General features: G+C 50.0%; 1 protein-coding gene across 1 annotated transcript in view; it reads left to right on the top strand.

The window, feature by feature from the left end:
- Nucleotides 1–27,629, top strand: part of LHFPL7 (LHFPL tetraspan subfamily member 7) — a 61,454-nt gene continuing 33,825 nt past the window's right edge. The window contains exons 1-2 of the mRNA XM_054394467.1: nucleotides 1–288; nucleotides 11,761–11,899. Of these exons, the coding sequence (XP_054250442.1) occupies nucleotides 1–288; nucleotides 11,761–11,899 (427 nt within the window). The remainder of the gene's footprint in view (nucleotides 289–11,760; nucleotides 11,900–27,629) is intronic.

Genomic DNA, 27,629 nt, shown 5'->3' on the forward strand with positions numbered 1-27,629 from the left:
ATGCTGTCGGTGCCGGTACCGGTGGCGGGCGCGGGGGCGGCGCGGGGCGCGGGTTCCCTGCCCCGCCGGCGCACCATGTGCAGCGGCGTCGGCTGCTTCTGGGCGCTGCTCTCCGCCGGCCTCCTGGCCGCCTGCGCCGCCGCTTTCGTCTCCCCGGCCTGGCTGCTACCGCCCGGCCGAGCCGCCGCCGGTTTCGGCTTGCTCTGGCGCTGCGCCGGGCCACCCCGAAGCTGCCACGGCTCCGCCGGCCCCGGCGGCTTCGGAGACATCCCCTCCGGTTCCTGGCAGGTGAGCGCCTCCCTCCACCCGCCACCCTCCCCAGCCTGTCTCGGGTTCTACGATCTCCCCGGGATCCCGCATCACCTTCCTGGCATCACCCCTGCCTTTTCCTGGACTCCCTGGCATTCCCCATCGTCTCCCCGGAACTTCTGCCCTTTCCTGGACTCCCCGGTGTCCCTCATCACCTCCCCGGCATCGCCTATGCCTTTCCCTGGGCTCCCCAGCGTCTCCCATCACCTCCCCGGCATCTTCGCTGTACTTGCCTTGGCTCGCCGGCATTCTCCATCGCGTCCGCGGCATCCCCCTCGACGTGCCCCGGGCTCTCCGGCACCCCCCGCCCCTCATCATCCCTCCCACATTCCCCTAGACCTGCCCGAGGCTCTCTGTGCTCCTCGCTTCCCTAAGGTCACACTGTGGTCACCCCAGCAACCCCTGTTGTGACCCAGCTTCCCCAGTATCCCCTAACCCTGTCCCCCAAAGCTGCCCCAGCATCCCTATCCTGGCTTGAGCATCCCTGTGCTGCCTGTGAGTATCCTCTGCATCCCTCCATGCTGCTCTCAAGCATCCCCTTTCATCCCCTGCATCCTGCCATGTCCTGCCCCTGACCGCTCCTGTGGGGCCACATCTTTTTTTTTGGATGCTTTGCCATGCTTGGGATGCTGCATAGACACCACCCCCACCCCCCCCAGGTGCTTTTGTGGTAGTTGCTGCAGCCTGAGCGTGGCCACAGTGCATGTCCTGGCTGTGACCCTGGCAATGCCACAGGTCTGACCCAACCACCCAGCCCTGGCAGTGCCTCAAGTCACCCCTAACTGCCTGGGTGAGCTCCTGTGTGGGTGTGTGGGAGTGAGCTGGGGGAGAAATGGGAAAGGTTTGGTGCTCCCCAGTGAGGCACTGAGCACAGCTTGCTGGCTGAGTTTGCTGAGTGGGAGAGAAGCAGGGAGGTGGCTGAGGCTGCTGTCCCTGAGACATGAGGCTCCACACACTGAGCCTGGACTGGGGAACTGTGGCCGTTCCCTTGCCTGACCAGCCTGGGGAGATGCCCTTCCCAGGTTTTGGGAAGGAGGCCAAGGCTTCCCTGTTTGCCCTGTGGGGGAGCTTGAGGTTGCTCTGGTGCCCTGAGGGGACCAAAGAGCTGCCCACCCCTGCTGGGTGTGCGTGGGGCCCACACAAAGCCCAGCCCCAGCATCCCACCACCCGCTTGCCCCTGCCCTTCCTTCCTCCTCTCCTTTCCCTTCCTTTTATTCTTAGCTTCTTACCCTGAGGTTTTGTCTGTGATTTCACTACTGCTGCTCAGAACTCAGCAGCTTTGACTTGCTCCAGGTCACTATGGTGCAGAAATCCCAATGGGAGGGCTCAGTCCCCCAAGAGGTGGTGGCACAATGGGTGTCAGTAGTTGAGTTTCTCAGCCTGCAGTGAAGCCGTGCTGTTATCTCTCCCAGGATGGCAGGTCTGCATGGGATTGCTTAATCCCGTCACGGTCCTTAAAATTGTCATTAAAAACAAATATTGTGCAAAGGAAAGAACAGGCTGCATAAAACCCTTCCTATTTATACAAAAACGTGCAAAAATGCTGAGGTTTCCGTCAGCTGGCCTTTGTGCAGCTGGATTTGTCAGTGTAATTCAGATAAACACTTCCAAGTAATAACAAACTTTAAAGATAAGAAGTGGAGCTCAGCAGTGACTCATTTGAACAAGCTTCAGCCACACACAATCTCATCTAACAGCCTCTGAAATCACTTGAGAGCCAGAATATAGCATAACACAAAACCTCTGAGCTTGATATGTGCTAGGGACAAATAACATCATGATGTGGAGTTGAGGTTCCAGTGGATTTTGGTGACATGCCCTTGTCACCTTTATGAGTGCCACCCAAATAATTGGTGAACAACAAACGGTGCAGTCTGTTTCAGGAGAAAGTGCTCCCTACCAGCCTTCTGCCACGGTGAGGATGAGAATGCCTTTTGTGATGGGGATTTGATGGGGTGGAATATAATGAATTAGCCCTGACAGCTCTGCTAAGGCAGGCAACAGCTTCAGCTTTCGTGCATGAGCAGCCCTCTGCACCTGACCGCTTCAGTGCTCGGGACGAGGGGAGCTGGGCGCTGTGAGCCCTGACCACAAGTTCAAGCAGGAGATTCTCCTGCTCCTTCCTTAAATGAAAGCTGAGAGCCTAATGTGGGTCGGAGTCGAGGAGCTTTTGAGAACAGCCACCAGGGTCTTGCTGAAGGCTGTCAAGGAGGGTGTGAAGCTGTAACTGTAGGGGGGGACCATGGGGATCAGGAGCTCTTCTAGTGTGAAGCTGGTGATACATCTGAGGAGATACTGAGAGCACATCTGGGAGGATGCTGACAGCATGCCTGGGGAGATGCTGAGAGCACATCTGGGGAGGAAACTGATGGTGAAACTGATGGCATATTTGGGGAGATGCTGAGAGCATATCTGGAGAGGCTGCTGACAGCACACCTGGGGAGGATGTCCACCTGCAGGGCACAGGGGGTGGGAGCAGCCTGCAGCCAGGATGTCCATGCCTGGGGAGCATTGTTCTTTTTGTTTCCTGAGACCTGCTTCCTTAGCTGCCCATTGGAACTGGGCTGGGGAAGCCTTCAGCTCTGCAAACCATCCTTAATGCCAGTTGTGTGTTTGCACTTGGGGGATTATGTTAATCATGCTACAAATGATGCTTTGAATCATGTCTAGAGGTTAATTAACATGCCTTTCTTCTCTTAAGAGGACCTTCACGTCTGCTTAGAGTTGCTGGCTTTTTTCTGCTTCCTTTCATAATTACTTTGCAGCTCTGTAATATCAGGGGTACCTTTAATTTAACCCTGTCAGTGCTCAGGCTGCTGGGGCTTTGCACTGTGCTCAGCATCCCGATGGTGATTTGATGGGGTGGAATATAACAGAATGTCCCTGATGCCTGGAGATGTGGTGGCCAGGTTGTCTCTTGCAGGCTGCAACCTTGCTGGAGCTGATGGGAACTGGAGAGGGTCTGGCAGGAGCCAGGTGAAGAGAGAAGATGGAGATACTGATCAGGAGCCATAGACAGTTTATGAGTGGAGCCCTTAGATGGACAATCAATGGAAAGGATGATCCATTGTGGGAGGACCTGGAGTTGTCAGGGCTGGAGGGGGGCATCATGAGGGATGCAGGCATCATAGGGTGAGAGGAGTGTTCTTGGGAGGCCAACTGGTAGAGCTGGGAAAAACAGGTGAGCCTTTCAAGCTCTGAGCTGCCTCACTGCATCTCACTACCTTTATTTCTTTGATGCCAGATCTCAGTGTGTGTTTGTCTGCGTGCAGAGTAGTGCTTATCCAGAGCTAATTTATTTTCTTTTTTTCAGTGGGAGCATTTGGCTCATGGATTTCTGTCTCAGTGCTGCTTCATTTCAAATTTCTATTTTTATTTTTCCAGATAGCCTCCAATTATTTTCAGGCTTTGCCAAGCATGTAATCTAAAATAACAAAGAAGCTGATCAGCCTATGGCATCCAGGTTAAAACCACATGGACCACTTGCCTATGAAGCCAGTGATGCCCTGCTGGAGTAGAGCACAAAATAACCCACTCAGGACAAAGTAAAAGCTTTGCATGGCCCCCTGAGGTCCCTGAGTCGGTCTTTCCTGTGAGTTTTTGCCCATAGCAGGACTTAAGTTCAAGCTGGTGAAAATGCACACTAAACCTGCTTAACCCTTTTAGCAGCAAATGAAGAAAGGTTTCATTGCCCTTCACTGCTGGTTTCTCACTGTGTCGGTTCAGCACTGCACTCCTGATGTCATCTGAGGTTTGCCCCTTGAGGTTGGGTTTGCAGAACTATTCAGCAGCTCTGGTCCCAGTGAAAAAGCACCTGGAGTGCTTGTGGAAATGGGAAGATATTTGGAACATCCATCGCTCCTCTTCTAGCAGAGTCTGGCACAAGAGAGAGCTGAGTGTTGTAGGAGTCCCTGTCTTGCAGCGTGACCCAAGCAGGGAGCCACATGTGGGACTGGCTCTTGGGCAGAGCCTGCCCTGCCTCTGCAGGCTCTGTCAGGCCAGAGTATTTATTTGGGATTATCAGGAAATCAACTTTTAGCTCCTCATCCTAAGAAGTTCCCAGAAGAGCAGATCTTTCCCAGCTTCCCCTGTCTACCAGTCAGTTTGATTTTTAATTGCACTTACACAACCTTGGCAAGAGGTCTAAGTGCTCAGCAATTCCTGAAATCCCTGTCTTCCTCTTTATGCATATCACCTTGCAGTAGGCTTTATCTCCTTTCATTAGCCACTCAGAGTTTCTGATCTACTTTAACTCAACAGAAAACATCTGGTTTGGGGAAAACCCTTAAATTTGGGGCTGTGGCCTTGTGCTTCAGTGCCCAAGTAGCAAACCATAACTAGGACTCACTGAACCAGTAAAGCACTCACTACTAAGCTGGGCTGAAATGCATGCTGAGACAGGACCAGCCTATGGGTGGGCCATGGAAGGCCAAGTTGATTGAAAATGCAGACAGGCTGCTCTCAGGATTAATTCTATCAACTCTGCTCTCAACGGGAGACAGGAGCTGCTTTGTTTAAACAAAGGCTTGGAGAAGTGGGTATTAGCCATGGCCTCATTGTCTGGGCTGCAGGACCAGGGGCTAGGCAGCAGCCAGGGGTGAGATGTGACTACTGATGTCAGTGATGACCAGTTCATGTTGGGTCACCAGCCCACACACCTGCTCAACAAATAGCAAGTCCTGACCCCTGTGCCTCAGGAAGGGCCTTACCTGGGTGCAGCAGAGACATTCTGGGCTGAACATTGAATTTTCCCTTTGTAGGGCCCAGAGCAGAGTCATGGGGACAGGGCAGGGACATTTGGGTAGTGGGACATTCCCTCCATCATCTTGAGGCTGCAAGTTCCACTCTCTTTGGGCTCCTCTCCACTGACTTTGTAAGGCAAAGCCAGCTGGGAGAGCTTTGTGACCTGCAGGGCATTGCCTGGCCCAGGATGATGAGCCCAGCTTTGCTGCCAGCACCGGGAAAGGGCTTATCCCACAGAAGGATAATAACAGAGTGCTGGTAAGAAGGTCTGATCTGGTACCCAGCGACAGCACACTGCTTGCTGCCTAATTAAAATTTCATTAAGTTGGTTCACATCCCTTGATGGAGGTCACAGCCACACCATTGATGTGCTAATGTCTTACTTTTTCACTTTTTTCCCCTCTTTCACCACTATCCATCATCCTCTTAGATAAAGCAGTGCCATTAGGAACTGCTTTCCAGCATCCCCAGATGCAATGGCACTGAAAGACAGCCAGCCATAATTCATCAGGCATATTATCTGTCCCTTATTTTCTCCTTAATTAAAAAAAACACTTCTTTTTTTTTTTTTTCCCTTCCCGTTTGGATTGGTTTGGGCATTAACCCCTCTGGTATTTTTGTGGAATACTCTGATTAGCTTGAAAGTAGGAACGTTACCTGAAAGGCCAGGACTGGTTGAGCTCTGTCTGGGTTGGTTTGGGGTTGTTTTTTTCTTGCTGAATTTTGTGCATGAGCAGCTAAATCTGGGGAGAAAAACCCTCCTATGTGTGCCATGCACAGGCAGGTCCCCATCAATTAAATCCTTCGTTTGAAGGGGAAGAAATGAGGCCTGGAGCCTCATTGCCTCCTCTGCACCTCTGTCATAGAATCATTAAGGTTGGAAAAGAACTTTAGGATCATCAAGCCCAACCGTGCCCCAGCCCAAACCACCCTGGCTCGGGGGACTCAGACATCAGCCACCTCCCTAGCAGCATCACACCTGGGGCTCTGCTTTACTACCAGACTGGTTTAGGGAGGCTGGATCCGCTCCCACTCTTCCCATTGGATGACACCAGGCACTTCCCAGTGCTGCTGGGCAGAGGATAGCACTTGCATAAGAGCAGGACGGAGAGGGAAGATCAAATAGGAAGGAGAAAGCTGTCGGATGACGCCAAAAGGAAGGTAATTGCCGGGGAGGAGAGGAGGAGGACGTGCAGGATCCTCTTCCTGGCCCTCACTCGAATGCTGAGCAGATGGTGGCTGTTTGTTGCTGTGACTCTGTGGGGGAAATATGCAGAAGCTGCCAGGCTCTGTCCTCCCCCCTGCAGATGCAGCATCTCCTGCAGAGGGGGTACCTTTCCCTTGTGCCTGAGTAGATGTTCCTGCTTTGCACCAGGACTTCTTGCACCTTTGCCCAAGGAGAAGGCACTGCTGTTATGGGTACAGGGCAGTGTTGCCCTGCATAGTGTGGATGAAAGCAGAGGAGTTAAGGTTTGGAGTGAAGGACCTGGTGGCCATGTGGTGCTGGTGGTAGTGACTCATGGGCTGCAGGGACATTCAGAGACCTGTCTGGGGTGGAGGGAAGATAGCTCTGTTGCTCCAGAGTCACTGCTGCTCTGCAAAGAGAAACCAGTTTATCTGTGCTGATCCTTTCCAGCTCTCTTGATTTGACTGATCCTCCTCCACCAGGAGCCTGGCCAGGGGCATCTTGAGCCATGGGGAAGAGCCAGATCCAGCTGCCAATATCTACATCTGCTTCCCAGCATCAACCCATGGTGTGGCCTCCTGTGTCCTTGCCAGCACTGCCGCAAATCCCAAAGCCCAGGTCCCCACCAGCACCTCTGTCCAGTGCTGATTATTTTTTTTTAACAAGGTTAACCCCCTGGTGTCCATTTGGTTTCTGCCTCTCCAGGTTCAGCACTTTCCAATTTAACCCCAAAACATGTTCCCCAAATGAATATTTAGTCACACAGACCTCTGATGGCAAGGGGTTGCACGTAGAAAAAAAAAATGGTTTGATCTATTTTGCTTCCTCTTCTCTTACAACTGCTTTTACAGCCAGTTTTTCCCCAGCTCATTCAGGGTTTCTCAGAGCTTTTCTGCCTCAACAGACACCCCCAGAAAGCCAGGCAGTCTGTGACCTTCACTCTTTCTCAGACCATGTCTTCATTTCCTAATTATTTATTTGTTTTCTGCCCACATTTGCAAAGATGCTTAAGCATTTGTGCAGGGCTGAAATACTCAAGCAGTACAAACAGCTTGCCTTCAGCCTACTGCTCCAGGTACTGAGGGGCCCATCCAGGATGGCAGCTGTTGGGAATACTCAAGTTCATAGATTCATAGAGTAATTTGGGTTGGAAGGGACCTTAAAGATCATCCAGTTCCAACCAATCCATGCCCATCCATGGGCAGCCCCACCTTCTACCAGCCCAGGTCGCTCCTGGCCTTGAACACCTCCAGGGAAGGGGCATCTACCTCCCTGGGCAACCTGTTCCAGTGTCTTCCCACCCTCACTGTAAAGAAATCCAGTTAATAAATTGCATTAATAAGCTAATGTGCATTGTGGTGTGGCCACACAGGACATGATGGCAGGAGCTTTGCCAGCTTGGTTTATCTCTAAGCCAAACACCAGGTACATTTCTTAGCACTCACTTATTGAACCAGGGTTTTTTTCTCATGTTTGCCCTTTTCCCTTTAAACTGTAAAGGTCATGGATGCTGGCTTCCAAAGATGGGTTAACCTTCTAAAATTTGTAATTAGGGATATTAAGTGATTCTTCCCAAGATGGTCATTGTGTGACATTTGAATTTTGATTCTTTTCAGTGAATGAAACAGCACCATCAAGAGATTTATTGCTTAGTGACTGTCACAGCCACGGTGTGTGTCAGATCTGTAAAATATTAAAATAATGGGTAGGGGATTGCTGTTAAGTAGAATTTATTACACTACATATAGGCATGTTTACAGTCCCACCAGGGAACTATTAATTTGTTTCAGGATAAACAATTAATCTCCCTGGGAGTGGGAGCAGAAGACCTGATGGGGTTTTATGTCTTTTATGTCTTTTCCCAGCGTGCTGGATGCAGGATAGCTCACAGACTTGGGCTGCTGAGTTCCCTAGGGGGGTACTCTCCTGGGAAGCACTTGGGTCTGTGATGCCTGGGAAGAAGCAGCTCACCAGGCAGTGAGAGGTCCTGCTCCACCCTGGCCTGTTTGGAACTGGTAGCTGTGCTCTCAGTTGTGATGAATGAGCTTTTTCCTGACCCTGCCTGAGCCAGGCTCTCTCAGACTGCCTTGACACATCCCGTTTGTTTCCTTCTCCTGTCTATTTTTGAGTTTCAGCTTTTGTATCCTGTTTCCTGCAGCCTTTGCTTTCTTCTCAAAATGCAGCAGGCACAAGCACAGAGGAAAGAGGCTGCACAGTGCAAAAGATTTTTAGCTGCTACTGTTTGGTAGCTTTGCTCCATGGACTTCTTCAAACATAGGCCTTATTTTTCTTTGGAAGTGGCTGTTTGATCTGCAGGTGTGACTCCAGCACAGGGCAGGAGCACTTGAGATGATTCCCCATCAAGGCCCTGGAAAGGTTACAAGAAGAGCAACGTTTCTGGTTTACAAGAGCACATCCAGTGTTTGGCAGCTAATGCCAACACCTTAGGGAAAGAAATTCACACCTTGTGCCCAAGCAGCTCTGGTGTAGCAGTGTAATGTAGGAGTCAGACTATGACCACCAGCTTGCAGCAGGGTCTCTTGCCATCTGCCCTGAGGCACCCTGTGCCTTTCCCTATTGCCACCTGTTTTGGGGCACCTGCACCACTGCCACCCTTTGTGCCCCCCAGCAAACCTGCTCAGCTGCATTATCCCTTCTGCCCCTAAAGCTGCCCAAGACTGGCTCAGCCTCCATCACCCACGTGGCAAAAAGCAGACTTTACCTTTTACCTGCACCTCTTGCCCCCATGAATTTTAACACATTTATTTAAAATGAGACCTCAGTTTCCTTTTCCAAGCCCTGCTTGAATTTGATACTTTTTTGGCCACCACTGTGCACATCAGGGTGCTCCTCACCCCAGAACCCTGCAGTCTTGCTACTGCCTACATGAACTGTGATGGCAGGACCCAAACCAGACCCAGGTCCTCCTTCAGTGTAACACTCACCTGCACCCATCCTATTTGTGCCTTTTTTCTTGCCTTTCTGTCCTGAAAACCACCTTGGCACCTTTCTGCAGGGATCAGTAGCCTGAGTGGCTCATAGGTTGCTTCCAGCAGGAACTGAGTTTTTAGGGGATTTGCACTGCCATAATTAAGAAGAACCTAGATCATTAAAAATAATATCCTTCACACGAGAGAGGAACAAGCCTGCTTCGCAAGACCCCTTTCTGCTGAAAAATTCATTGCTCTAAATAATTAATGGTCCTTGCAAAGCAGGATGGTTTTGCATGTTGCTGGGTGGAAGGTAAAATGCAGATGCTGGGCAGAGTAATCCTTTTTTTTAAATTGAGTCTATTTCCTTGCTGAGCTTCTGCCCTGGGAGTGGTGGGGAGCAGGGGCTGTGGCTGCTCTCCCCAGTGGACCCCACACTGGGGGATGTGTGCATGATGGGGTCACCCATCCCAACCCAAACCCCTTGAGTCCCTGCCAGGGTCATGGGACAAGGCTGCTGCAGGTGTACCAAGCTCGCTGTGCAGGTGTACCAAGCTCATCTCTGCTTCCCTGAAGCAGCATTTTTCTCTTTGGGTCTTGGTAGCTTGGAAGGCCCTGGAGAGGAGCAGATCCCCCTGCTGCCATAATCCCTGCCAAAGCAGCCCCTTTGTTTCTCTGGTGGGCTGTTTGCACTGCCCTGCCTTTTACACTGCATGGCAGGAATTCATTTATTGCTGGGACATCATCTGCATTACTTGTGTGGGGTATAAATAGGCTGTAAATAAGATGCTGATTTCTATGCACAGCATCGAGGGAAGCTCTCACACCAGAGTGTCAGGGGGTGCTCATGCCCCCCCTAGCCTGTCCCTCACCAGCAGCAGTGGGTCTCTTTTTGGAGCAGCAGCAGCTCCTGGGTGGGATCCTACATAACACAGCTCTGCCACCAAGGCTCCCACCAGTTCAGCTCCTAAAAACCAGCTCAGCAGTAAATACCAGGGGTAGATATAGGACAATGCCAGAGCTGTGGGGCAGCACCTCTAGTGCTGCAGATTTGGGTGGGGTTTTTAACTGCTTGGACCCCAGATAGCCATTGCAAGGTAAACACAATTCCTCTTCCTCCCTTTCAGCCTGCCCGTGGTTCCTGCTGCGTAACTTGCATTTGGCAAATTATTTACTCCTGATTTGTAACTCCTGTGGTGAGAGGGGCAAATGGAAACATGTATTGGTTTTGTTCCTAGAGTAACCATGGTTGTGCAAAAGCTCAGATACAGAGAGGAAATCAAAAAGGCAAACTGCGTTTCTAACCAGAATGCCTCAGCAGGGCAAGAAGGCTGGAGAAGGGCAGGTGGAGGTGGGACCTGAGCTCCTTAGGGCAGCTCCTGCACAGATTATGAAGATGAGGCTTGTTAGGAAGATGGGGCTGGGACCTGTCTTACAGCTGTACAGCTTCAGGGAGTCAAGACACTGACATTACTGCAGGGTGACTCACCAAAGCCAGGAGCCTTGTCTGGAATTTGCCGTGAACTGACAGGACTTGACGTGGCTGCTGCAGTGCCAGGACTGAGGCGCCCTCATGCTGCTTGAATGCTGCTGTGGGCTGGGTGCTGGAGAAGAAGGCAGTCCTCATGGGTCCCCTTCACTGCTGCCAACCACACTGTGCCCCTGGCTGGGCTGGCCTGTGTCCTCACTACAGGGGATCATCTCACTGCCAGTGCCATCCTGTTGGGAGAGGTGGAAATGTCTTTTGAATGGGGACAGAAATGGCAACAGTGCAGCAGCTGGGTGCCCATACCCCAGGACAAGTTGGTTTTGCCATAAATTATCACTGTTCCCAGTTCTAGATGCTGATGCATTTTGCATCTTATTGCTAGAACATCAAATAACAAAACTGGCTCCACCTCAGGCAGATGATGGCAGGGAGACAGGCTACTATGTCACCTCCCCTTTCACTGCCCCAGCCCCTGAGGAAAATGCTGCTCACCAGGCACTGCTAGCCACCGGTACCCCAAAACATCGATGGCACAGCGTGAGCTGGGTTTGAGTAACAGCCCCAAATGACCCAATTTTGTTGCAAAAGAGGCTAAATCAAAGGCATGGCTCGTGCAGGCAAAGGCCAGTGGAGCTGCTGGAGGTCAGCTGGTGGGAGCAGCCTGCTGACATGGCAGAGGCTGGCTGCAGTGAAACCTTTGCAGCAGCAGGTTCCCCACTGTGGAGCTTCATTGGCAAAATAACTTCTAATTGCCAGGCTTGCAGGGGCAGGCTCCATCACGAGCTACATTTCAGCTATCAGTGGGGGCACTGACACGTGTCACAGGCATCTAATGGCACCTGCATTAGTGACTTAGCCCTTCATGTATGTAATGCACTTGCTATTCTCACCACAGCCTGAATACTCATAACCCCTGGGAGCAGGTGACAGGTGAACTCCAGATGTAACAGGGAATATGAGCAACAGAAGGGAGAAGGGAAAAAGTGGGAGAAGCCACCCACATTAGGCCCCCACTTCTTACATCCAGAGGAAGAATCTGTGGGAAGGTGTCATGGAGAAGGGGTGGGGGCTCACCTTGCTGACATCCTCACGTGTCCTTTCAGACAAGCGCTGTGCTGTGTGCGGGTGGCTGTGCCCTGCTGGCCCTCAGCTCGCTGCTGGCCATCGTCGCCGTCCTGCTGCCTGGTGGAGCATGTGAGAGAAGAGTCTGCACCCTGGCTGGCTACATGCAGACAGCAGCAGGCAAGTGATGGGGACTTGGATCTTTGGGGTGGAAAGATGGGGTTTCCCTGGAGTGCTGCCAGGCCATTCACAGCATCCTAGATCTCTCACAAACCCTGACTAACACTGGGATAGAGAGAGGTCCCTTGCTTCAACAACTGCCTCTTGTATCCATGCCTGTAAAATCTATTGACAATCACCCCTCCCAAGTACACAGGTCTGTGGCAGAGAGCATGGGCTACAAGTCCTGCTCACTGCCCCCTGCTCAGGCCCTTTGAAGTTTGCAGTCCCATTTGGGCCATCTTTGCAGTTAAATCTCTGGAAGGATTTCCCTCTCTGAGCCTTACACCTGAGATGGGCTGTTGGCAACCCTGTCCTGTCTCTCCCCCTGGCCTGCTTGATGCTGCATTTGTTTATATTTCCATGGCAATTGCTTAGTGCTTCTGCCTTTGTGAAGTGCTGATGCAGAGGGGAGGAGGCAGGCAGCTGGAGAAGGTCCATCCCCATCCTGTGCTACCTGTGGAAGGACAAACCCCACCTGAGACCAGTCTCCACTGCAGGGAGCCACATATCTGGGAGCTGAGGTGTTGGACTAAACAACCCCAGCTGGACATGAGCCCTGACAGAGATTAAACCACCCATTTGTGTCTGTGCCCGAGAGTAAACTCCTTTCCTTGGAGAAATCCTCAGGACCAGCCACGCTTCGTTATCCGCCCAGCAGCCTTCAAGCGGCTTTTGGGGGAAATCCTGTTACACACTCTGCTCACCAGGGCTCATCCCATGGGAGCCGATTTGGGAACAGATGGAGGGGCCTGGCTCTTTAGCCACAGCTGCTCCAGCTCATCCGGACTGTGGGTTCACAGAGACAGTTGCTCCATCCCTTAGAGGCCACAATTTGGGAATTCCCATCTTCATCACCCTCTATGTTGGCTGGCGGCCGCGGCCAATGCGTCCCTTGGGTGCAGGACACAGGATGGAGGAACCCCGTGGTGTGGGTCACTGAGAGGTGGCTCAGGGTGGCCTCACAAAGTGGTCCCCCACGCAGAGGATAAGTAGGATGGAAAGGGATAACCCTGCATTACCTTTGCTCGGGGAGGTGGCACATCCCTGCTGCGTCTGGCTCTGCAATGAGAGGCAAGCAGGTCCAAAGAGAGGGATTAGGAAGAGTCCCTGGAAAGGAAACGGACTGTGGCAGCTAAATACAAATGAGGTGCTCTGAGGGGGTTGGGTAATATTGAACAGGTTGTAAATAAACTGTAGGCTCTAAGCGTTATTGACAAATGAAAATTTACTGGGTACATTGGAGGAAGCTAATGGGCTGCTCTGAGCCCTGCTGCTGCCTTGCTAAGCGCTTTGTATTGTGCTTTTTAATTTTGATTCGCTGTGGATTAATTCCCATTCAGAGCCAGGCAGCCCTGAGTCAACAGAATTAAATGGTTTAATGTATTTGCATTCAGAAAGGCTGCCCCCTCCTAATTTCTCTCCCTGTTCCCCACCCTCCACAGGAGGAAGCTCTTCAATAGAAATCAGCTGCAGCCAGGTGACAGTGAGAGGAGCTCCTCCCCAAAAATCACATTGTCTCATCCAGGAAAGCAGGGATTTTAGGGTAGATGAATTTGTCTGAAGGAAGGAAAGAAGAACAAGCCCTTGAGGTTTGGTAGAGCAGCTTTCTGATGCAGAGGCAGGCAGCCAAGGGACCCCCTGTAAAACCACCATAAGATGCCAGCAGAGCAGTGGAAAGGAGAAAGGGGCCACATTTCTCCCAAACCTCAAGTTTTGCTGAAGCACAGCAGGGCCCACAGGCACTTCCCCTCTGCCTGCCCTAACACTGAAATCCAAATTTTGTTGCTATTTCTCCATCCCACAAAAACAACTTGAGGTATTTTGCAGAGCACCAAAGACACAAATAAACAAGCTTAACACTACAAATTAAATCAGACACTCCATTTTCCTAATAAAGAGCCAGGTGCATTCAGGCATGAGCATGGAATATGCCATAAAATGCATGAGCAGAAGGACTGGCAGAGCCAGGATCAGTCCCCACAGGCTCCATGCTCTATCAGAAAGATGCCCTGAGCCACACTTACATAGATACAGGTGCAGAGGCCAAGCTGAACCAGAATCAATCCTGAGAACAGCCCTACAACACGGGGCAGTCAGGCTCATGTGATGTCTTTAACACTGTCCTGCTAATTTTTCAAAGATCCAGGCTGTGCCTTTTCCAGCCCCAGAAGGAAGAAAGGAAAATAGAAATCTCATGCAGATAGAGCAGAGCACTAATTGCAGACACAGACACGCCATCAGGGTTCAGAGCTGGGCTAATTGCCACCATACGTTGAACACATGATTCCTGATGGCTGGCATCCACCCCTTTGAAAAAAAAACAACACAGCCACACAAATGACAAGAGGATGATCCCTAATGAAAGAGTAAATGAGCAGCAGAGCAACTGGGGAGGATGGGAAGGATAAAAACCAGAACATTTGCTCAGCTCTCACACCCTACAAGCAAAGTCAAAGCTATCTCTGAGAAACTAGAGATGAGGTTCACTGCCTAAGCATGGTGTCAGCTCACTTGCACCTCCACAGAGGCTGGGGCAGCCAAGTTGCAGCCCATCCCCCAGCTGCAGCCCTTTGCTAACCCCAGGGACAGGGAGTGCAAATGGGTGAAAAGCTGAAATCCTGCCACAGCCCTTTTCCAGCAAAAGCCTCTTCGCTGGCATTTTAAAAACAGGAATTAATTCCAGAGGGAAATATCTCCTGAAAGGAAGGGCTGAGGATGTTCTCCAGGGCTGGCTGTGCCTGGAGAACCTCTCAGGTGGCTCCCAGCTGCTGTGCCAGGTGCCTGCAGCTTATAGCTAGACATGACAGGTTACCTCTGCAAAGCTCTCAGACCAGTTTTCAAGGAACTGCCAGTGGTGAAGCTGCTGGAAGGAGCATGGGGCCACCACAGTGTCTTGGGCACCACCTTCACCCATGGGCACCAGTCATTGATGCCAGGGCAGCCCCAGGGCTCTGCTCTGAGCTTTCACACATAGTCCACACTGTGCCCATCAGTGCTACCACATTAGAAGAGTGTCCTGAAGGCCAAGGTTGCTGAGAGCCAAAGAATCTTCTGCTGGGTTTCTGTTTCTGCTCCCCGGCCCAGGAGCATCTGTGCTTCCATGGGAATGGCCTTTCCAGGGCAGTGAGGCTCACTACTAGTGGAACCTGAGCTTGCAACCAAGGCTGAGCAGACCCCATCAAACAGCAGATGTGGGCAGCTTTCTGCTTTTGGGGCTTGTGGCAGGAAGGACAGGACAAGGAGTCTGCTGTTGGGTGAAGCTGCTGATGACTACGCTCTGGCACCAAAGCTGATTGCAGCTGCTGCTCAGGAAAGGCAACAAGTCTTTGTAGGTGGGCAGCAGGGACTAGCAGCCTCTGTCCACAGCTCCTTTTGCTACCCTAAAAACCTCCATTAAAAAAAAAAACCCAAAAAACCCAGGAAGGTGTTGCTTTTTGGAAGCTTTTCACCACATGCTTTGCAGGCCCTTGTTGCTTTGCTGGCAAGTGGTAGCCAACCCATAATAATAGCTGGATCACCCCCAGCTGCACCATAGCTGCTGCTCATTTCCCTAGTCTCTGAGATGTGCCTGTGAAACACCCTGACAGGAGGAGGCTGCAGAGCTTTGCACCTCACTGAGGACGCAGGCACAGTTGAGCATGAGGGAAGCCTTTGGGGAGAGTTTTGCTTTCACCCCACACTGCTCACTGTCTAATCCCACCACCATCAATTTACTGCTTGAGACAAACCCAGTGCTGAGGGCGAATGATCCTGACCTAAGGCTCTTTTTGTTTCAAAAAGCAATTTCCCATCATTGCTGTGACAGAATCAGAACAGTCATAAGACTCCAGCAAGACAGGCAGAAACTCCCAGTTACACAATTCCCTTACTGAGCTGTGCTTTAAGCACAAATTTCATGGTAGTCCCAAGAGCTTCTTCCTGCAAAATTTGATTGCATTCTGCAGCCAAGATGCCTCTTACTGGTAGAAGCATGGTGGCATTACAGAGATGGACATAGCTTTTGGTTAGTTAAGCAGCAGAGCACAATGCAGGAGGCTCTGTGCCTTTTGAAGTAGTTAAGACAATGATCATCAGGTAAGAACACAGAAAGAGGGAGAATTGTTCATTTTCAGGTTGAAGTGAATCTCTTTAAATGTGTCATTTCCCAGGAATTGAAAAGCAACCCAGAATAAAATGGACTGTGCTATTCCCAAGGGAGGGCTTTGCAGGATGGTTGGGATGCATGGCAGGTCCCTGGGCAGGAGGCTGCCCAGTTTCTATGTCACAGTGTTATTTAGGAAGGCAGTGTGTGGTCACTGCCCCCACTGTGCCTCCCATCTCGCCCTGCATCTCAGCCCACCCCTGGGATCAATGGTTCCCTGGATTCTCAGCTTGTGCAGGCTCTGAATGGCAAACAGCACTGTCACCCACGTCCATATTGATCCCTCAGACGGGTATTGATCAGCCTGGGGACATATAGGTAATGTGTAATTAGTATCTTAGATAAAAATAGCGCCAAGAGGGTGTAACAACCAAGCTGCCTGGGTACTCCAACCTTTGCTAGCTTCTCCATGGTGGCAGCAAATAGAAGGGTCATAGCTGCCTGGTAATTGCTGACCTGCTATTAAAACCACTGTGGAAGTCTCCCTTTCCCTGCTGCCATCATCACCATACAAGGCAGTCTTGGAGCGCTGCCTGATGGGGCACCAGTGGAGCTGTTGCCATGACTTGGGAAAGTGCTGCTCCTCTTGCCTCTGTGTTTTACTCTGTAGCTCAAGTGCTGTATTTTTAGGGGTGAAAGATGCTGTGAGCTGACAGAGCTTCACACTCATCATTGCATGGGTCCAGTCTGCACCTGCAGCAGTTGCCTGCAAGGTCTCAGATCCCTCCTGTCCCTCCCCTCACCAAGAAATCACTATTGAAATGATGTCCTGGGGAAGACATTGCCAAATATCACCTTCTGATGCACTAAAGGACTTGTGGCACCAGCAGCTGCTGCAGATGATGGAGAGCAACGTCCAGGGATGTTGCAGGAGCCACAGGACAGTGGGAAGGCAGCATCACAGCATAGCCCCAATAGCACCTCTCTGAGAAGACATAAATGGAGCAGACATCTGCCCAGGGACAGGTTGAGGTTGGTTGACCAACACTGACACTGACAAAACGTTCAGGGCTGGCCAAGGAGATGAGGATTGGACCTGGTCTCAGACCCTGCAGCTTTTCCCACCCCCTCCCCCACAGCCCAGGCTGGGAGCTGACCTGCAGCCAGTTTCCTGATGGATGTTTTTGTGGCCATGGCACCCGGGAGCCCCATCCTGTTGACACAGTGTTGTTTGTCAGAAGACAGCCCTGGAATTTGGAAGAGGAACTTGGCAGCAGAGGCTGGGTGGGGAGCAGCACCCTGTTGTCCAGGCATTGATTTGATTTTAAACTACCTAGAACTTCCCCCATTCTTGTTTTAAAAATAGCATCTTGGCTTTTACCACAGAGCCAGTGGTCCCTCTTGTGGGGCTTAATAATGTGCTCAGGCCTGATGCAGTGACCTTGCTGGCTGTGTTCCATCACCAGAGCAGCATTAAAGAATGCTGCCATTCACAAAGGTCCCCCAAAACTGCAAGATTTGGCTAAGCAAGAGGAGAAGCACCAAAAATAAAGCAAAGTCCAATCTTGATGCAAGGTGCTCAGGCATGAAATTAAAAAGAGCAGCATGAAACCTGAACACAGAGATGGGTCCAAGGGCAGCTCTTCTGTTTCCCCCTTGTGTTTCTCTGGTGAAAGCAATGCTCCTATCATAGCTGGGAGTAATTGCATGATCCTCATCACTGCTCAGGTCCTCATGGCCATTTTCACCCTCTCCCCTCCATGTTTCACCTCTTTTCCTTGCAATAGAGATAGCAACCAACAATGTCAGAAGCCGCCGGTTCCTTCCCTGGTGCAAGGCATTTCCTCTTGCTTTCTTTAATTACATTAGCAAAGTTGAAAAACTGCCTTTGGCACATTATTATTCAGTCAGTGAACTCTCACTAATTCCTGACACAACTAATAAATATCTGATGGTAGGAGCCCACTGCTGGGGCACTGGAGAGGGAGCTCTGTCACAGCCCAGCCCAAGAGGTACTTCACACTGGTGCCAGCGCTGCTTATGCCTGACTTACCTCTGCTCTTGGTTTTTCCCCACTTCACTGATGTGAATCCCTTTTTGCTGCAGTTTTTTTGCCAATTTGCTGCAGAACTCAGCTCAGTAAAAAGCCCAGTGAAAGCCATCTTCATCATCAACCTTGGGCCCCTTCATCATCAACCTGGAGCAGGGACTGCTCTGAACCCTGTGGAGATGGTAGGCACCAGCACCAAATCCCAGATGATGTTATTCCACCAGTCACTACATGCTCAAGAATTTGATGAGCTCCCGGGTTAAACCCAACCATTGACTTTTTTTTTGTCTACCTTCCAAGTGGGAGGTGTCACCTGGGAGGATGTTGTAGGGAAGAAGAATGAATTTGCCAGATTCACAGATGGATGGGCATGGAAGCGGAACCGCAAACATCAACTCAACTTCAGCCTTTCAGTAGAGGAAATTTTTACTTCTGCTGAAACAGTAATTTCTCTGTGCTCACTTCAGTGCATGCACAGGAGTGACAGATCATCTTGGTTCCAGAGCCATTTTGTGACTGTATTTTCCAAAGCTAAAATCTTCAGTGGAGAGCCAGACCATTAAACTTAGCGTTAAAAGGGAGCAGTGCTGGCAGATTTCCTAACAGGCAGGCTCCCTGCCACAGGTTAAGCGTAGATTAGCCTCCCCTGGGCTTCCAACTCATTTCATATGAGGTGCAGAGCTGCTGGAGAAGGGACCAGAGCCTGCCTGTGCTGTAGAGGAGCTGAGCCCTGCTTCACCCTTGGTGAGAGAAGCTGTGGATTAATTTCCATCTGGCATTTCTTTCTTCTGCCTGCTTCTCCAACTGTGCTTTGATTTTTCTCCAGGTATGATTTTGCCATTTGGCACAAACCTCCTGACTTGGTGCCTTTGCCCTTCAGGTTGAGGATGTGGTGCTAGCAGCGTGCTGGTGCCAGGAGCAGTGTATTTCTCAGTAGCCCCATTTAGAGAGCAAACCAGCCATGTCCTTTCATTGGTTTCTTGGAGAGAGGCAATACATTTCCAGTAGCATCAGTGACAGAAGCAATATCCTTTCATTGCTATCATTGGAAAAGAGCAGTTCTATAGTGCAAGAAAGAACTATTTCACTTGTACAAAGCATATTTTCTATTCCCTTAAACCTTGTCATATTAATATGTGGCGGAATTGCTTCTCTTTTAACAGTTCTCCTAGGGATTTGAGTTTAGACCAGTTATTGCACTTGGATGCAGTAACAGCCCATAAAAAGTGTGCTTAGTAAATAACAACAATGCATTGCAATAAATGAGAACAACAAATACCAAGTACCTACCACTGGGCCTCCAAAGCTGTGCCCCCAAGGAAATACAAGCCAGTCCCAAGAATCCCAGCACTGTGCCAGAGCCATGAACTTCAGTTTTAGAGGGAATTTGGTTCCCTTCACCAGGGACTCTCCATTTAGTTTACTGGCAGTTGTTCCTTCTTCTACAATGCAGGAGAGTTACTCCCATTCTAACGTTTTGGAAGTCTCAGCATGCTGGTCAGAAGAGCTCTTCAAGCCCTACCCCCTTCCAAGCAGGCTCCTTTATATGAGTTTTTGGGGAGGGGTGGCTTTGATTATGGTTTATCTTTTGTGGAGCTTAATCATGCTGGTTGGATGTTGCAGGAGAAAACCTCTTCACAAGAGGATCCCTCTTCCCTTGCAAGGTCAGGTTGTTGGCAGTGCAGCCAGGATATCACAAACCATATCCTGCAAAGCTTCAGAGAATCTATCATTTAATAGCTGTTATTAGAGGCTGCCCAGCCTGCTTGTGGCATGTCCCCAGCGCTGGGAAGAAGCACGTCTCCTTATCTCCTTGCTGTGTAGTTCTGTGCATTGGCTCATAAACAGTTTAACTTTTCTGCGCCTGGCTTGGCTCATGTTTGTATCTGCTGTTGCTGGGAAGATGGCAGATCCTTGCAAACCTCTTCCAGGGCCACCTGAATATTCTCCCTTGCTGTGGGAATGGAGCTCCTCGCTGAATCTCATACACTCTGAAGCAGTCGTGTAGAGGTCACATCATCTTTATTGACTCATCCATCTGAGTGTATAATCCAACGCAGAGGGGGAAAAAAGCCTCACCATCCTCTCTGATGCTAACAGGGAGCTTGGGACTGTCATGGCCAGCCTGCAGGTCAATCTGCTCAAGAGAAGGATGCATGTATCCCTTCATTTCAGGGAGCTTTGGTCAATGTCAGCCCTCTCTGTCTGTGGCGGAAGTTTTTGGTCTGTTGTGATGTGCTAGACCAATATATCAGCATCACAGAAGACAATCTCTGGCCTTGGTCTCAAACATTTGCTGGGTTGTTTGGATCCTGGCTGTAATTTAACAGGCGTCTATCTGAACATGGAGACAAGGACCTGTCAGGACACAGAGCAGGGCAGTATCTAGCAATGAGAGCAGCACCAACACACTGCCCTGAAACTGAAGGTTGGTGTCAGTTCAGGGTGAAGCAGGAAGCCTCTAAATGCTTCAAAATCTGTTCTCCTGAGATTAGATGAAGCTCACACTATCTGTAGATCCACCTGGGAAGTCATTACTGGGCCTTGCTGTAGCTGTACAGTGAAGATGTGTTGGTCTAGCCTTGGAGAGCAAGGTGATAAATCTGGGCTGCAGCTGCTCACTGCCCTTTGTGTTGCAAATTGCCCAGGCAGTTAACGGCTGTGTTCATGCATCAGCCAGCCCTGCTTTGAGGGAAGGCATGCACAGAGGTGAGATTTCCAGGAGAAATGAGCTCTCTTTCCAACATTTATAGCCCTGGCTGACTGGCAGGATCCTGGCTGCCTAGGTCTGACCCTTGGGTGGCATGTGGAGCGTTTCAGTCCTTCTTAGCTGGCTCTAGAGGAGCATTTTGGCTTCAGCATCCTGAAGAGCGGGCAGGCAGTGCTGGGTGATCTGGGGAGCCAGCCCTGGAGAGCAGACCTGTGCGAGGTGGCTCTGGGTCAGATCCTGTTTCCTTATTGCAGAGTCTGATAACGCAGGGTCTGGTGAGGGGCTCTGTCTTTGTGTGGGCACCAAGCACAGCTCCAAGTGAGAGGCTGCTTGGGAAATGTGTGAATCTGTGCTGAATTGCGTTTCTCTGCTGGTAAGGAACAGATCTGCTAGGAGAAGAAATTTACCCCGCAGTGAGTGTAAACACAGATGGAAACATGGAGAAGCCCTTTTCAAAGTCAAGACAATAAATCTGTTGAAATGACTGAACATCTGGGGCAGCGAAAGAGCAGGTGGAAAACTAGCCCAGGAAAGGACAGTGGTGGCTAAGGGATGGCTAGCTGGGGAGAGGCCACAAACTGGAGGACAGTGGAAGTGTTGAAAGTGGGGAAGCTACCCCAAAGAGCAACAGAAGGCTCCAGGAGGTTACTATTAACTTTTTTGGATATTTTTAAAGACTAATTTTTTTTTTTTTGGAGTCCTGGGAGTTGCAACCTAGGCACTTCAGATGGATCAAGTTGGTAGGCTTTTTTCCCTGAACTAATCTCATCTGACCTTTCTAAGGCAGCATGCAAGGGATGCAGCTCAGTGACACCTCCAGATGCTGGGATAAGCAGGATTTTGCTCCCTGGTTAGGCAGCATTCGCTGTGCTGCAGAAGCTGCTCTGTGCATTGCCCTGAAAGGGCAGACCTGGCATGTTCACATCACTGGGAATCAGCTTCATGCTGATGGTTTGGGTCAGCTTTTCGGGTCCAAGTCAGTGCATTTTCTATGCTCCACAATAAAAGCATGCCTGAATAAAGGCCTTAGTCCTGCAGGGCTTTTTTCGCTTGCCTAACCAAAAAGCTAAAAACATGGATAAGCCTTGGATGGCTGAGGAAATGTTAAACTGTCTTCCTCTCCCAGCCATAACCTTGGCAGAAGCACAGCTCTGGCTGCTAAAACCCATAAAATGAACAGCCCCTGTTGCTCCTGATAGGGGTATAAAAATATAATTACTTGAAGAATGACTTACGACTCGGTGCAACAAGGATCTTCTCCTTTTTGATTGAATTACGCAGCGGTATTCCTCCAAGACTAGAAGCAGATGGTGAGCTCCGGCCAGGCATTTAACTGCCTGAGTTGCTGTGTGGAGGGGATGGAACTGAGCAGGGCTCCAACATACCACCTCTGCCATTCTGCTCGCCATGGGTCACCATCATGCTGTATTCCTGGGGAAAAGAGAGGTTGGAAGATGGTTGGGGGCAGGATGGTTTGCAGCAATGGATGGAGATGTGGAACATATCCAGTACCAATAGGCTTGTTTTGAAGCAGCAAAATGCAGCTCAGGCAGCAGCAAAGAAAGGCAAAAATTTTGATTCTGCACATCCAGTGCTACTTTGATCTTGGGCAGGCACATGGTGATAGCAATGCCAGTGTGTGTTCTGTCAGGACCTACCTCATGGACTTGGGGGGTGACAACTGTCCTTCAGTCATGCAGGAGAGCTTCCAACCCCTGTGGGCCCAGGAGGAGGATGGATGAAGGCAGAGGGAGTCCCCCGGGCTGCCGCTGTATAACTTGCTGCTTCTCCTGCCCCTGTATATCTTGAGCACATCAATAAAATCAAGCAGACTATTAGCAGCATGTCATGTTATCAGCCATGGATGTGGATGATGTGCATTAGGCAGCCATGCAGCCTGCATTTCATGAAGTGAGCTGCCCATACCACTGCTGGGGTTGCAGCGATTATCACATCCCCTCACAGCTGGATGATGCTGCAGCTTTTATGAGCTACCCTAAATCAAAGGGCTTTTCTTTTTAAAGACAAATTAACACTTCTGTCCCTTTTTTTTTTTTTTAATGGCATGACAGCCAGCTGATTACTAGGTGAGACACAAATCTTGTTGCTGAGTTGTGCCAAGTGCATTGTCTTCCTGATTATTTTTATCGAATAAGCAAATGTTCTTGTGGAGCTCTGAAGTCCTTAGGAGGGAGACTGATTTTCTGCTACTGTGATCTCTTTGTCACGGGTGGGTGATGTATGAAAAGGAATTGCAAATAGCTGTTTACAGCAAGCAAAGTCACGGAACAGCCCACTTTAATTTCTGCTATCTGTCGGAGACTGTTGTGGGTGATGGTCAAAATTAATTAAGCAGGAAGGAAGAGAGCAGGGAGGCAGCATGCATCCAGTTCTGACATTGAAATATTAATGGGGAGCTAATCAAGAAAGAGTATCTATGAATAGCTAATCAGCTTACAGTTTGCATTTTTACTGATGCAGTGAACTTCTGGGCAACAGCCCTTTACTGGAGGTGTCAGGAGAGGAGGCAGGTTGCCTGCTGCCTGATTGCTCTATTTAGGAGTAAACAAAGAACTCATGTCTGTGTCAGCGGCTGAGGATCGTTGGCTTTTTGCACCTCACAGCTCTGCTGCATCCTTCCCACTGCTGCCTATAGCAGCTGAGTCAGAGGGTCTAGCCCACAGCATCCCTGGTGCTGTGTTCCTTCCTCTTCTATGCTAGAAGGCACTTGGAGGGCTCCGCTTCTCCAGGACTAAGCTGCAGCATGTGTGCACATCCAGGCCTTGGGCAAAAGCTCAAAACAGCATAGCCTTGAAAGCAGGGCCTTGCCCCACAGGAAGCAGCAGGTTGTGTTCCTGTCTCTCCTGCCAGTGCATGGCTGGTGTTTCCAAGTTGAGTTTCCAAGCTGTTTGGGACAAACACAAAGTGATGGTTGTGGTGCCAGGGTGCACTGCAGAGCCCCCATGCCCAGCACCTGCTCTGGGCACAATGGCTGCAGCGGGGGCTCAGCTGCTTTTGCCAACCCACCACACGAGCAGGGGAAAATAGAAGGAACCAATTCCATGGCAAAGCTGAGCTGATTCTAATCAAAGTCACTGAAGTAAATGTCGCCTTTGGGTGCCAGGAGGAGTCAAGTGGCATTTCTCTCTTCCACATCAGCGTAACGAGCGCTCTGGCTCTGCAGATTTGTATTGCTGTGTTTCTGCAAACAGTTCCCTCCTCTAACCTCTTGGAAATTGGATTTTGTGGGGCTGAGCAGTTTGTGTGCGGCAGATAGCAGCAGGACTGATAAGCAGAAACCTGTTTACACACTCGCTCGTATCTAACGTTACAATTGGGCAGGGGACTGCCTGAATTATTTTTTTCCCAAAACCTCTCAAACGTAATCCTTGTAGCTGAATGTCTGCTTGCTGCTTAACAGGGAGAAATCTGAACTGGACAGTTTTAATAGGTAACAAATGTGAAAATAACTTCATGTGAAGCAAAAGCATGAAAGTAATCAAATTCATCTTCAATGATAATAAGGAAGAATCAAGTGGGGATCAGTAGGGAGTAGCATGCCTGCACTCTCCTGTTCCAGGTGGTGTTTCACTTATTGCCAAGTGGGAACTGAACACAACCCCAAACACAGGTAGGAGAAAGTCCTGGCATGTCACTCTGACAGCAGCAGGGACATTCTGAGAAAGGAAAATGGAAAACAGATGGCATCAGTTAAGGATAGCAGGAATGTCCAGAGATGTCCAGGAAGCTGGTGGAGTTCATTGGCTACATCTGTGCCTTGTGGTCTGTGGGAGTGAGAACCTCCCTTGCTGCAGGTACGTGGGCACCACAATGCCGAGCTCCCATTGTTGGGGATTTCTCCAGGAGGAGCACTCTGAAACACACTTCTCTCTGTTGCTCAATATAACCCAAACCTGTCAGCCTTTAGGGCTTGCTGTGAAGGTCATCTGTGAGCTAGGCTAATTATTTCAAGCAAAGCAGCAGGCTGATGCCACTAACCTGCTCCCGGGAACTGAGCTCTGCCCAGCGCGTGGCTGTGTAGCTGCACAGGAGCTGCAGGCAATGACGGATGCAGGGGGGGTGTATGTTAAGCCCACAAATATAAACAGATCCCACTGGCATGTACCTCAAGCAGAGAGGGAAGCACACATTTTTCATAGCTGATTCATTCAGTTGTCATGAAAATGCTGTTCAAGCCAAAAGGTAGTATCTCTCTTTCCACCATTTAATTTTCTTTAATCTGCTCTTGACATTTATTGAAAGAAGTGTCTTGTGCACATCAAAGCCAAAGATTTCAAAACATCACATAAAAAAAAAAAAAAGTAAGGTCAATGCAAGAGAGGATATGATAGCAAACATGAGATGAAAGACTAGTTTCTCTAAGGAAAGTCTGTGCAAAATGAGAGGTCACACTGATCTGTGATCTGGGGGCACTTCATTTGCACCTCTAACAAGAGCTGAGAGTGGTAGGCTTTTTATGTTGTGACACTTTCAGCAATTTAAGCGAGGCTGTCCTTAACACAAACAGGTTTAAAAGTAAAAGGTGTCTTGATAACATGATTGTCATGAGCTTCTTCACCTGAGTGAAGAGTTCCCCATGTTGACTCAACTTGCTTTGCCTGGGGCAGTGCTCACAGGGCTGCAAGCAGAGCTGAGCCATCCTTTGTGTTCACCCCCACTGAGTGAGTGCTGCTGCTTCTCACATGATTAAATGAGCCAAAACACTTGACAAACTAAACCAGCTGCTGAAAATCCATCCAGTGGAAGGGCCAATCCTGCAGGATGCTTCTGGATGCATGGAGCATCCCAAATGCCAAAACTGATGAAAAAGAAATGTAAAAGATCCCCAGAAAACTTCTGCCTTTAGTTCATTTTACATGGGTAGAGGTAACAAACTGACACAGGTTAATTTATAGCTCAGTCATATGCTGATTGCAAAGTATACATTTCCAGCTAGCAATCATTAGTAAATCACTTTCCCACCGGTTCTCTTGGCACATAAAAGAAATTTCTCTCTTCCTGACATTTAAAAAAATCCTAATAAGTTATACACTCCATGACTTTATAGCATTTTTAATATTTAAAGGCAGGCTAGAATCTATAACCTCAACCTTTAACAAATGTACAGTAACGCGATGACAAATTTGCTGGAACAGCTGCTATCTTGGTACCAACTGGCATGAAGAGGAGGGATGTAATTGGCTTGTTTTCAGATAATTACCATAATTGTAGTGACACCATTTGGATCACATCTAACTGCCTTCCTGCTGCAAGTTGGATAATTTAATAATTGGCAGAATTTAGACTGGCAGTAAAGGTAAAGCCAGTGTATGGTGGGGAAGTCAGCAGGCACCTCCCTGCATGGGTGGTGCAGGCTCTGCTGCTCTTGCTGTGAACTTTAGCAAAATCTTTAGATTTTGCTGCTTTTCTTAAGTCCTGTGCCAGGCTGACATCTTTGCTCTTTTTCTGATGCTTGACCTGATGAAGCCACATTCTGCACCTTTTGAACCTTTTGATTTGAGATCAATCACTTCTGTTCAGTCCTACTCAAAACACTACTTTCTTTGTGCACTGAATATTTTTAGCTGTCCTAGTTCTGCTTGGGGCTTGTCAGAGCTCTGCACTGAAAGGGGATTAAACCACAGTCAGGTGCTTACAGACAGCAGCCAAATACCTTTCCCAGAGGTTGAACCCAGACCCTCCAGAACAGGGCTTGTTCCCCTGGCTGAGCCCTGCCAAGCTGCAGAGGTGGTGGGGAGCAGAGTGTGTCAAGCTCAGCATGATGCACTAAGGGAACTTGTCCCCTTTATGCCTTCTTGTGCCTGCTGCTTGTGGCCAGTACGAAGGGGACTCAGCACCTCCTGTGTTTCCAATCCTGACAGCTGCCCAGCCAGAGTCCCAGGAGCAGGGGGACTGAAAGGTAAGACTAGGTAGTGGTAGGGCTGCCAGGGAAAGAGAAGGTCTGGGCAGGTGCCTCTCAGGGGTGGTACAAGTACCAAGAGCTTTCCTTCAGGGCCCGTCTATGGCCTTGCCCTGCCTCCGTTTTTGCTTTGTGATGCCAAGGTGGAGACACTTGACAGTGATACTGACAGTGCCTAAGGAGAGGGCTCCACTGGAGCTTTTCCAGTCCCCAGATGAGAGAGTCTCTTTGGGCACATTTGCCTCATGCCTCATTCCTGTGGCTCTTCTGCTTTCCCTGTGCTGAACCCAGACACCTCTACCAGATGACAGAGAGGTCAAGGAGCCTGTGCCTGACCTGCATGGTCAGCAGAGTTCATGCCCAACAGGGCAAAGCAGAGTGCTTCTCACCAGTTACCATTCTGCTGTGATTCAGGTTGAACCAAGCTCTCCATCCCACGTGTGCTCTCAATGAGTACCAACAGGTGAGGTGACCTTTGCTGACTAGCTGTAGATGCAGACTGTATCTGGGGGTCTAGAGGGTGCCCATCTGATCACACCCTAGGGAGGACTTTGGCACAGAGCAGCCAAAGCACTGGTCTGTGTAATAAGCCTGTCTGTCAAGAGGATCTTGACGGCTCCATCCCAGCCTCTGGTACCTGGGCACACAAAACACTGGCACAGGGAAGGGCAGGAGGATGACTGAACAGCAAATCCCATCCCTGTTTCCCCTGGCTCTGGGGTTGGTCCATGGTGTAGCAGTGGGAAGGTTTATGGCACTGGGGCTACATGCCTGGGAGCAGCCTGCTGGTCCCCACACATCCCATCTCCCTGCCCCTCACACACAAACTGCAGGGTAACCATTTCCTTCCAGCACTCCCTCCCCCTCTGTGATTTATTGCTGCCAGGAGGCTGTGCATGTGGAGGTGGCATAAATCTCACCCAAAGG

Source organism: Indicator indicator, chromosome 30, assembly GCF_027791375.1.
Source record: "Indicator indicator isolate 239-I01 chromosome 30, UM_Iind_1.1, whole genome shotgun sequence".
Taxonomy (NCBI): domain Eukaryota; kingdom Metazoa; phylum Chordata; class Aves; order Piciformes; family Indicatoridae; genus Indicator; species Indicator indicator.